The sequence below is a fragment of the Bos indicus x Bos taurus genome, chromosome X, assembly GCF_003369695.1.
Source record: "Bos indicus x Bos taurus breed Angus x Brahman F1 hybrid chromosome X, Bos_hybrid_MaternalHap_v2.0, whole genome shotgun sequence".
In the NCBI taxonomy this organism is placed as follows: Eukaryota; Metazoa; Chordata; class Mammalia; order Artiodactyla; family Bovidae; genus Bos; species Bos indicus x Bos taurus.
Window position 1 is genome coordinate 56,393,067 of NC_040105.1, and position 12,693 is coordinate 56,405,759.

Sequence of the window (12,693 nt, forward strand, 5' to 3'; positions counted from 1 at the left end):
ATTCCAGATAATAAAAAAAAAACAACAATTATGAAAGGGGGAAAGGATTTGAACAGACATTTCATCAACGAGGATATAAATTTGGCAAATACGCACATGAAATGATGTTCAAAATCATAAGCCATTAGGAAAATGAAATTAAACCATCATGAGATAACACTACATAGCTGTTAGAATGGTTAAAATAAAAATTATTGAAAATACCAACAGCTGTGGAGAATGCAGGACAAGTGGAACTACCTACCAAATGTGGCTAGCTCAGATGCAAAATGGTACAGCCACTCTGGAAAATGGTTCAACAGCTTCTTATAAAGTTCGGCACACATTTATCACATTATTCAGTGATTTCACTCTGGGGTATACTATTCAGCAAGGAACGAACAACTTGGGTGAATCTCCAAAGCATTAAGCTGAGTAAATGAAGTCAGTCTCAAAAGTGGACATACTGGTCTTCCTTGGTGGTCCAGTGGTTAAGAATCTGCCTGCAAATGCAGGAGACACATGTTTGATCCCTGGTCCAGGAAGACCCCGCAGGCTGCAGAGCAACTAAGTCTGTGCACCACAACTACTGAGCCTGCACTCTAGAGACCGAGAGTTGCAACTACTTAAGCCTGCATGCTCTAGGGCCCGTGTACCACAACAAGAGAAACCACCACAATGAGAAGCCCATGCACCATGACGAAGAGCAGCCCCACACGCCTCAACTAGAGAAAGCCCACACGCAGCAACGAAGACCCAGCACAAAAATGCAAAATAAAAAGTTGATACACTATGTGACTCCATGTACATGACATTCTCGAAAAGGAAAAACTATGGGCCAGAGAACAAATCAGTGGTTACCAGGGGTTGGGGGTAGGGAAGGTCTGAGTGCAAAAGGTAATAAGAAGGAATTCTTTGGAATTGTTGAACTATTCTATATCTTGTTGGTGGGAGGGGTTACAAGTAATCTAAGCACATGTTAAAACTCATAGGATTGGGTACAAGTAGATAAATTAATGCTATTGTATATACATTAGAAATAATTTTGAAAAAGGTAAATTATCATCAGGAGTAATAATACCTTCTATTTCTCCATCTAAAGGAGGAACATCATCTCTCATGGAGAAATCCATGGCTGTCCCTGGTATGTCCATCAAGTCTTCATCACTGGAGCTACTTTGGAAGCTATTGAAACTTCCCTGATGAAAGCCTCTGTGATCCATGGCTCCTGCGCAAAAAAGAAAAACAGGTTTATTACAGTGAGTTCCAAACCCCTTACTGCTTATTCCTTTTTTATTGTGGTATATACACATAACAAAATTTACCACTTAAACCACTTTAAACTGACAATTCGATAGCATTCAGCACATTTACAATGACATGCAATCATCATCACTCTTCATTTCCAGAAATTTTTCATCATCTCACACAGAAACTCACTATGCAATAAACATAACTTTCCTTCTCCCTCTTACCCCAGCTCCTTATAACCTCCATTTTCTTTCTGTCTGTGGATTTGCTAATTCTGGATATTTCATATAAATATAACCATATAATATGTGGCCCTTTGTGTCTGGCTTCTTTCACATTTTTTTCAAGGCTCAACCATGCTGTAATATATATCAGTCTACATTTCTTTTCAGAACTAAATAATATTCATTGTATGGATATACCACATTTTATTGATTCATTTATCAGCTGCTAGACATTTAGGTAGTCTTCACCTTTTGGGTTACCATTTATTCATATGTCTTATTTTATGTTATTATTTAAATAATATAGACATGCAAATTATTTAACATATTCAGTTACCCTCCAGATATAACGCACTGCTACCCTTACCATGTAACACAAGAGACAATTCTCCACATGGACATCACCAGATGGACAACACCAAAATCAGATTGATTATATTCTTTGCAGTCAAAGATGGAGAACCTCTATACAGTCAGCAAAATCAAGACCTGGGGATGACTGTGGCTCAGATCATGAGCTCCTTATTGCAAAATTCAGGCTCAAATTGAAGAAAGTAGGGAAAACACCAGGCCATTCAGACAGGAACTAAATCAAATCCCTTAGGATTATACAGTGGAGGTGATGAATACATTCAAGGGATTAGACCTGATAGAGTACTAGAGGAACTATGGACAAAGGTTTGTAACATTGTACAGGAGGTAGTGAACAAAACCTACTCAAAGAGAAAGAAATGCAAGAAGGCAATGTAGAAAAAACAAACAAAAAAAAAGAAGGCAATGTAGTTCCAAGAAGGCACAATAAAGGACAAAAACAGTAAGGACTTAACAGAAGCAGAAAAGATTAAGAAGAGGTGGCAAGAATACACAGAAAAATTGTACCAAAAAGGTCTTAATGATCCAGATAGCCATGACGGTGTGGTCATTCACCTAGAGCCAGACATCCTGGAGTTTGAAGTCAAATAGGCCTTAGGAAGCATCACTACAAACAAAACTAGTGAAGGTGATGGAATTCCAGCTGAACTATTTTCAAATCCTAGATGATGATGCTATAAAAAGTGCTGCACTGCATATGCTAGCAAATTTGGAAAACTCAGCAGTGGCTACAGGACTAGAAAAGGTCAGTTTTCATTCCAATCTCAAAGAAATGCAATGCCAAAGAATGTTCAAATTACAATGCAATTGCACTCTTTTCATATGCTAGCAAGGTTATCCTCAAAATCTTTCAAGCGAGGCTTCAGTATTATATGAACTAAGAACTTCAAGATGTACAAGCTGGATTTAGAAAAGGCAGAGAAACCAGAGATCAAACTGCCAACATCCACTGGATCAGAGGAAAAGCAAGGGAATTCCAGAAAAATATCTACTTCTGCTTCATTGACTACACTAAAGCCTTTGACTGGGTGGATCACAACAAACTGTGGAAAATTCTGAAAGAGATGGGAATACCAGACCACCTGACCTGCCTCCTGAGAAACCTGTATGCAGGTCAAGAAACAATAGTTCGAACTGAAGACAGAAACGCGGACTGGTTCAAAACTGGGAAAGGAATATGTCAAGGCTGTATATTGTCACCCTGCTCATTTAACTTATATGCAGAGTACATCCTGCAAAATGCCAGGGTGGATGAATCACAAGCTGGAATCGAGATTTACCAGGATAAATATCAACAGCCTCAGATATGGAGATTATACCACTCTAATGGCAGAAAGTGAAGATGAACTAAAGAGCCTCTTGATGATAGTTAAAGAGGAGAGGGAAAAAGCTGGCTTGAAACTCAACACTCAGAAAACTAAGATCATGGCTTCTGGTTCCATCACTTCATGGAAAATAGAAGGAGAAAAAGTGGAAGCAGTGACAGATTTTATTTTCTTGGGCTCCAAAATCAGTGCAGACGGTGGCTGAAGCCATGAAATTAAAAGACACTTGCTCCTTGGAATAGAAGCTATGTATGACAAACCTAGACAGCATATTAAAAAGCAGAGACATCACTTTGTTGACAAAGGTCTGTCTAGTCAAAGCTATGGTTTTTCCAGTAGTCATGTATGGATGTGACAGTTGGACTATAAAGGCGGCTGAGTGTCCAAGAAACGATGCTTTCAAATTATGGTGCTGGAGAAGACTCTTGAGAGTCCCTTGGACAGCAAAGAGATCAAACCAGTCAATCCTAAAGGAAATCAACCCTGAATATTCATTGGAAGGACTGATGCTGAAGCTCCAATACTTTGTCCACCTGATGCAAAGAACTGTCTCACTGGAAAAGACCCTGATGCTGGGAAAGACTGAAGGCAGAAGGGAGAAGGGATCAGCAGATGAGATGGTTGGATGGCAACACCAACTCAATGAACATGAATTTGAGCAAACTCCGGGAGATAATATAGGATGGAGGAGCCTGGCATGCTGCCATCCATGGGGTTGCAAAGAGTTGGACACAACTTAGCGACTGAACAACAAGAAGGACACATAGGAAACTGAATCTCTCAGACTTCCCTTCTGTCACTCAGGAAGAACTGTCTTTACTCTTTATTGAAGAAAAACAGTTTCTCTACTTTGCTCTGGATCTGACTGAGATAACAGATTTCAGTGCCTTATCCTGAGTATCCTTATTCTTTAAGGAAACCTACTATCTCTAGCTCTCATCTCTATCTTAAGCTCCAGAAACTAAATTCCCAAGAACTCCCTATACACTTCTTTTGCTGTTTCAGACCCAACAGGATGAAGATCAGAAACAAGCAGAGATAACCTTAACCTAAATACAAATAATAACCTCCAAACAAGGCATGTTCCTTGCCCTCACCCCTCACATCAACTTTCCCTTTTAAATGTAGATAGCATCAGAGTCAATATCTGCACTTAATATTTGTCTAACTCAGGGATTTACTATATTCAACAAACCTATAAAAGCACTCAATCTTAACAGTAGGTATTCCAGGTTTCTAGAAATCTTAACAGAAAATGAGCACCCTTTTAGCTGATGAGAAGAACTCGAGAGATTTTCTTTGTTTAAATTCATCCAACACCCATGAATTCCAGTGACTAGCACTGAAAAGCAGGCAAAAAAATTTGTAAAACGATGCAGAATCCTTTCCCTCTCTCTTCACTGGTTACATGTTTCATCCAGGAAATGATTTAAAATACACAGTTCCAGCAATTCTACATTAGCCACACAAATCATAGGAAGAAAAAGTATGAGGAGTCCAAAAATAATTTATATTTGGCTTTGGAATATGTCCTGTAGTCATATTTTTGGAGGGTGTACCTATTGTTCTGGGAATTCATTAAAACAAAATAATGACACTACAAGATGAAGACTCAACAAAGGAGAAGCTGGAAAACTTTTCCATTTCCCCATAGGGGCCTTACAAACTCCTTCCTGTAACCCACTGACACAGAACAATTTGGCTAAATTGAGCTGCCTCATTTCAAACATTTCCTGCAGCAGTTATCTGGTTCAGTGTTTGGGTTATAAAGTGCTTCCTTAATAAGTATAGAGAAATAAAGTATCAACAAAAGAAAAGTATAAGAACCAAGCAGATCAAGCAAAACAGATGCAACAGACTGGGGGTTCAACAGAGAAAATAACCATAATCAGTAAAAATCAAAGTGGTGTCTTGCCTGTGGATAATACATTACGGTAGTTTTTGGTTTTATTTTGCAGATATAAAACAGTTCCATAGGAAAAGTTAAGGCAGCAGAATACTGAGGAAATACTATAAAGTTCCTACAGTTGAGATTTGATCCTGCATTTAGTTTAACTCCAAGCCTATTGCTCTCTCCATAATATTTTGGGGCTTCACTATGAGATACAGTCCAGAGAATGGTACATCTGGAATAAATCAGATCTCTAGATGGTCACACACGTGAGGTCAGCCAGAATTTAGGGTAGACCAGGAACAAAGGGGATTTGTTTTATTATCCCAACTAATGGATTACTATAGGGCTTGTCACACAATGGAGGGCTATAGGGGAGGGTAAACAAGGAAAAATGTTGTTTGGTTGATATCTGCATTATATAGCTGACACTTTCAGTGCCTTTTGTCACCTTCTTGCTTAAAAAATCACAAGCTGGTTCCCACTGCCTCTGGGTCAAGTTTACATTTTTTTTTTTTAGCATGGCATTCAGAGCCCTATCAAAGCTAGATCCCATCTTTCCAGACACACTTATCTCTTGCTACAGATTTGTTATACTCCACATAGGCCCTGTACTTCTACATCTCCATGCCTTTGTTCATCAGGTCCAGATATTCTAGCTGAAATCCCATCCAGCCGCCATCCTCTTTTCAGCCTGGTGAAATCCCCTTCAATCCATCTAGGGCCAGCTCAAACAGGCTTTTCCCTCAAAGCCCCCTTTGTTCAGACATCTATGCTGATTGCATAATCTCTTCCACTTGAGTCTTGTGACTACACCATGTCCTTCTCACTTCTGTTGTCTCAACAACTCTAGTGTTGTTCCAGAGAAGGTATTCAATAAACGCTTATTTGAGGAGGATTCTAGTTGGGGAGGAAGGGTGTTAGCCAATCAACATATTTATGTAGCCAACACTCAATAAATCTATGCCTTCAACTATGAGGGAAGAGGATTAAGGATACAAAAAGCATTTGTTACCCTGTCACTGCTCTCAAGGAATTTGTGATCTAGTCGGGGAGTAATAGCTCAGTTGGTAAAGAATCTGTCTGCAATGCAGAAGACCCCAGTTCGATTCCCCTGGAGAAGGGATAGGCTACCCACTCCAGTATTCTTTGGCTTCCCTTGTGGTTCAGCTGATAGAGAATCCACCTGCAATGTAGGAGACGCAGGTTCAATCCCTGGGTCGGGAAGATCCCCTGGAGAAGGAAATGGCAACCCATTCCAGTATTCTTGCCTGGGAAATCCCATGGACAGAGGAGCCTGGCAGGCTACAGTCCATGGGGTCGCAAGAGTCAGACATGACTTGGCAACTAAACAATAACAACAACAAAGGACAGGGTGACTGTCTGTGAGCACATGGATGGAGAGAGATCACGAAGTGCCTGGGAAGCCAAAATGGAGTCTCCTTAGGTTTTGAGGAGCAGTATGAAAAAAACAATTTTAGGAAGCAAGTGTGGTGGCAGCAGCAGACTGGAAAAGAGAGGATGAAAGGACTACGAAGGCAGTTTGCTACTTCTAGTTTCAATGTAGGTGATTTGGGATGGAGGAGGAAGGCGCGAAGGAAAGGAGGAAGAGAAAATATTCCCAACAGTTGCACTGAAAGAGCCAGGTAGGGATGGGGTGAGATGGTGCTAATTGGTGGTATGGCATACTATTAACAGCATCTTTTTTAAAAATTTAAATATAGTTGATGTACCATGTTGTGCCACTCTGCTGTACAGCAAAGTGATTCAGTTATACACATATATACATTCTTTTTAAATATTCTTGCCTGGAGAATCCCCATGGACAAAGGAGCCTGGTGGACTACAGTCCATGAAGTCCCAAAGAGTTGGACATGAATAAGCAACTAAGCACAGCACAGCACAAGTATTGTCTTATCATTAATAGAAAGAACATTAACTCATCCCTAAGAATAACCTTGAAGGTGGTTAAGAACTAGCACATACATAAAATCACCCTTTTTCTGCCTACTATATTTTGAACTACTTGAGGACAAAGTGACTTAAATCTTTGTTACTAAGTACTTGACTCAAAGACAGAACTCAGTAAATAATCTAGTTTATACTTCAATTCCTGATTTAGTTACTTTGAGAGGCAGAAATGAAATGCAAATCTTGGATAGTAGTTTCTGAGGTGCCTTATTTCTTTTTTGTTGATGTTGTTGACATCTATTTATTTTCAGCTTTTACGGTTAGTCTATACTTTAGAACAATGGGTAGCATTTACAGGAGAGAATATCAGAGTAAAAGTAGCAGATGAAAGAAGGACATAAAGGTAGTGTAGCAAAGGAAAAAGTAAGAATAAAAAGATCACTTTATTAGAAAGTCAAGAATTATTTTCAAGTGTTAAGAGGACAGTAGAGACTTAAGTACATTGTCAAGGTTAAAAAGTAAACAATAGAAAACTATTATATAAATAAAAAATAGAGGATGATAGAAGAAGCATATGTATATCATCTATGAGGGAATAAACAGTTACTGTCTAAATTTGATTAAATAAGAAGCACATAAATACAGTATACTAACGCATATATATGGAATTTAGAAAGATGGTAACAATAACCCGGTGTACGAGACAGCAAAAGAGACACTGATGTATAGAACAGTCTTATGGACTCTGTGGGAGAGGGAGAGGGTGGGAAGATTTGGGAGAATGGCAATGAAACATGTAAAATATCATGTAGGAAACGAGCTGCCAGTCCAGGTTCGATGCACAATGCTGGATGCTTGGGGCTGGTGCACTGGGACGGCCCAGAGGGATGGTATGGGGAGGGAGGAGGGAGGAGGGTTCGGGATGGGGAACACATGTATACCTGTGGCGGATTCATTTTGATATTTGGCAAAACTAATACAATTATGTAAAGTTTAAAAATAAAATAAAATTAGAAAAAAAAAAAACAAAAACTCAACATTCAGAAAACTAAAAAAAAAAAAAAAAAATAAGAAGCACAGGTATTTCCTAGCATTATATTAGTTGAGGTACCTTATTTCAGAGGTTTGGACCAATCCTTAACCCAAGGCACCTTCTCTACCTGTCAAAATTTTAAGTAAAAATCCCAGGAGGAAATAATAGTGCTTCTTCTCACAGTGTGGTCTTCACGTGGGAGTCACCCTCACAGTTGAGTAGGTGTTAAGAGAAAATACAGGACTCCGCACAGGCAGTAAAAAAACAGCAGTCCTCAAACCTTTTGGTCTCAGGATCCCTTTAATGTTCAAAATTATTGAGGGACCTAAAGAACTTTTATTTATAAGGAGTCTATTAATATCTACAGATATTTACTGAATTAGAAATCAAACCCAGAAATATTTAAAATAAATATTTATTAATGTATTTAAATAAAACAAACTCATCCCATTATATGTTAACATTAACTTTGGGGGGAAAACTATATTAAAAAAAAGTTAGTGAGAGGTATTTTGCAAATCCTTTTAATTTTTTATTTACAAATTTATTTATTTTTTATATTTTTGGTTGTACCACATGGCTTGCAGGATCTTAGTTCCCTGACCAGGCCCCCCCCAACCCCCCACCCTCCGCCCCATAGTGGAACCGCAATGTCCTAACCACTGGACCACCAAGGAATCCCCGCAAACCTCTTTTTTTAGTACGGTTTATTTGGCTGCACCAGGTCTTAGTTGTAACATGCAGGATATTTTAGTTGTAGCATGTGGGATCTAGTTATCTGACCAGGGATTGAATCTGGGTCCCCTGAATTGGGAGCATGGAGTCTTAGCCACTGGACCACCAGGGAAGTCCTCCATAAATATTTTTAATGTTTGCCTTAAGAGGACACATATTCGATTTGCCATCAGAGCAATGACATGGGAACCTGTCATACAACCTCTAGAAAATTCCACTGAACATTCTTGAGAAAACGAGAATGAAAAGGGGAAAGAGGGTCTTAATATTAATATGAAAATAGTTTTGACTGGCTATCCCTTTGTAGACCTCTTGGGCTCAGGAAGCCCAGACCACTCTTTGAGAATTGTTAAAGGAGAGAAAAAACACAGAATGCATAAACCATACTTGGGCAATACTCACGATTGCTAAGAAGGAAGAAGAGGACAAAACAGTCAGATGAGACCATGCTGATAGATAAAGGAAGTGGAAGTGAAGTAAACAACAAACTAGTACTTCCTATAAATACTTTTCCAAAAGACAATTAGCTTTGATATATAAAGAGATTGTTCAAATTATTGCAACTGAATCCCAACAGAAGAAAGGGCATAAGACATTGGTAAGTAGATAATTTATTAAAGGGGCTTTAAAAACTTGAGAAATGTAACATGCTACCTTCTATTAGCGTTTCTCAAAGATTCTGCTTTGTTTTGTTTCTGGCTGTGCCATAAGGCTTAGACTTCCCTGTAGCTCAGACAGGAAAGAATCTGTCTGCAATGCAGGAGACCTGGGTTCAATCCCTGGGGCAGGAAGATCCTCTGGAAAAGGAAATGGCAACCCACTCCAGTATTCTTCCCTGGAGAATTCCATGGACAGAGGAGCCTGGCGGGCTACAGTCTGTGGTTGCAAGAGTCAGACATGACTGAGTGACTAATACCACCACCATGAGGCTTGGGATCTTAGTTCACCAACCAAAGATGGAAGCTGCACACCCTGCAGTGAAATTGCAGAGTCCTAACCACTGAACCACCAGGGAATTCCCACAGAGATTCTTCAAATACCATAGAATCCTGTTAGAGGAAGACTTTCAAGAGAGTGACAAACAAGATAGCTAGAGAAGCACCCTGAAGGTCAAGGACAAGAGCCTGCCACTTGTCCTTGAGAAACCAGTCAAAATTTATAGATCACTCTCACTTTGCAATATATGCATAAAACACCAAATAAACTTTAAGAAACTGAATACAGCATTACATTGAAAGGTTTGCCTACTATAAATAAGGAGAGTTTATTCTAAGTACACAAGATTGATACCACAAGGGATCTATCAACATCATTTATCAGATTAATAGATTTTTAAAAGGCCATAACATAATCATCTCAACAGATGTCAATAATGTATTTTTTTTAATTATAGTTATTCCAGATTGAAATATTTTTTAAAATATTCCAGGAGGAAAATTTGTTTCTTAACATGATACAGAATATTTAAATTAAAACCAAGAAGCAAAATCTCATTCCCCTTAATACAGGATGACAATGATGCCTCCTGCTATCTAGTATATTTAACATGGTAAGATAAAACTTTAAGAGGAAAAAAGTGAAGAATGTATATAGGAAAGGAATACATATCCAATTTTGATGTTTGGATTACATGAATGGAAATTTATACAACTCTAAGAATATTAGCTAAAAATAACTAAAAGTAACAAATGAATTCAGAAATTATAAGGTAAACAAAACAACTGCATTCCCATGAACTATCACAGAACTAGAAAATATAATAATTTATTTATGATAGAGACATAATCTTGAAACACAATGTGCTGCATGCTCACTCGCTTCTGTTGTGTCCGACTCTTTGCGACCCTATGGACTGTAGCCCGCCAGGCTTCTCTGTCCATGGGATTCTCTAGGCAGAATACTGGAGTGGGTAGCCACACCCTCTTCCAGGGGATCTTCCCTACCCAGGGATTGAACCCCAGGTATCCTGCATCTTCTGCATCACAGGAAGATTCTTTACCCCTGAAATGTATTTATGATAGAGACATAATCTTGAAACAAAATATTACCTTAAAATTTATAAAATCCAAGTATGAGGGAAAAAAGAATGACATAAATTGACATGCATCATGTTCTTAGATAGAAAGTTTAAATACAGTAAGAATGAAACAGACACTAACTTGAATTCTGAATTGTATCACAACTATATATTAATCTAGAGTCCCCATGGCATTCTTTAGATAACTTGAAAGACTGATAGTGAACTTCACCTGGAAGAATAAGTAGGCATGGTTACTAGTATATATATTTTCTTAAAAGTAAATATAGCAAACAACCGATCAGCATTTAATCTTGTACAAAGAAACAATCACCAAAACTTTACAGCACTGGATTAAGAATAGAGATTCTACCAATGGATATGTTCTGTTTCTAAAACTTAATAAATGATAAATCAAAAGTAATGCAAAGCAAGCAAAAGCAAATATAAGAACAGATTCAATCACTTTTTAGTAAACAGTTGAGGGACTGCTAGATATCAAAATGGAAAACAATATACAATTATAACATATACCACACAACAATAAGTTACAAGTGAAAATCTTTAGAGTTGATTTTAAAAAGAACACAGAATATTATATTCATCCCAGATGTGGTGGATAGACAAAGTTATTTCTGACCATGGAAAGATACAAAATGAATTAAGTCATATGTAGTAAAATATAACTTTTTGCAACAGAAACTCTCCTTCATTGTTGGTGGGAATGCAAAATAGCACACTCACTTTGGAAGACCGTTTGACAATTTCTTACAAAACTAAAAACACTCTTATTATACGATTCAGCAATCATGCACCTTGGTGTTTACCCAAAAGATTTGAAATTTTACATCCACACCAAAACCTGCACACAGATGTTTATAGCAGCTTTACACATAATTGTCAAAACCAGGGAAAACCAAGATGTTCTTCAGTAGACAAACCATAGTAATGGGAAAATGGGATATTGTTAACTTTAAAATGGGAATTTATTTAGTGAAAAAAATAAATGAGCTATCAAGTCACCCAAAGATATGGAATGCATTCTAAAAGAAGTATAAGAAGCCATTTGGACAAGGCTATATGTATGTATGATTCCAACTATATGACATTCTGGAAAAGGCAAAACTGTGGAGACAGTAAAATGACCAGTGGCTGTCAGGGGTGTGGGAAGAGGGAGTAATGAACAGGCGAAGCACAGAGGATTTTTAGGGCAGTGAAGATATTCTGTATGACACCCTAATCGTGGTACATTGGTTCAAACCCATGGAATATGAAACACAAAGAGGGAATCCTAAGGTAAACTCCAGACTTTGTTAAAAGTGAAAGTGTTTTAGCCGTGTCTGACTCTTTGTGACCCCATGGACTATACAATCTTCATGGACTATACAGTCCATGGAATTCTCCAGGCCAGAATACTGGAGTGGGTAGCCTTTCCCTTCTCATCGTCCCAACCCAGGGATCGAACCCAGGTCTCCCGCATTGCAGGTGGATTCTTTACCAACTGAGCTATCAGGGAAATTATCAGGGAAATTCTGGACTTTAGTTAATAATAATGTATCAATATTGGCCCATCAAGTATAACAAGTGTACTATATTAACTGCAAGATATTAGTAATAGAGGAAACTGAAGTGGGGAAAGTATATGGGAACTCTCTGTACTTTCTGCTCAATTTTTCTGTAAACCTGAAACCACTTTTTAAAAAAAGATCTATTAAGTTTAAAAAAAAAACAAAGGAGACTAAATGGGCAGTTTACGCATAAGGAAACTTTTACTCTTAAAAACCATCCTGTGGAACACAGAAATCTCTATTAAAGTTATTTAAACCAATTCTCCAAATTCACAGTGCATCAGAATCCCCTGGAGCGTTCATTAAAACACAGACTTCTAGGCCCCCTACCTGACCTCACCCCCAACTTTTGATTCCTTTAAGGATGAGGTGGGACCTGACCATTAG

The 12,693-nt window shown here is 38.2% G+C and overlaps 1 protein-coding gene across 2 annotated transcripts in view; it reads right to left on the reverse strand.

Moving 5' to 3' along the window:
* Positions 1–12,693, reverse strand: part of CLCN5 (chloride voltage-gated channel 5) — a 183,346-nt gene that overhangs the window by 50,826 nt on the left and 119,827 nt on the right. For both annotated transcript variants that reach the window (XM_027535518.1, XM_027535519.1), the window contains one exon: positions 1,061–1,207. In XM_027535518.1, the coding sequence (XP_027391319.1) occupies positions 1,061–1,207 (147 nt within the window). The remainder of the gene's footprint in view (positions 1–1,060; positions 1,208–12,693) is intronic.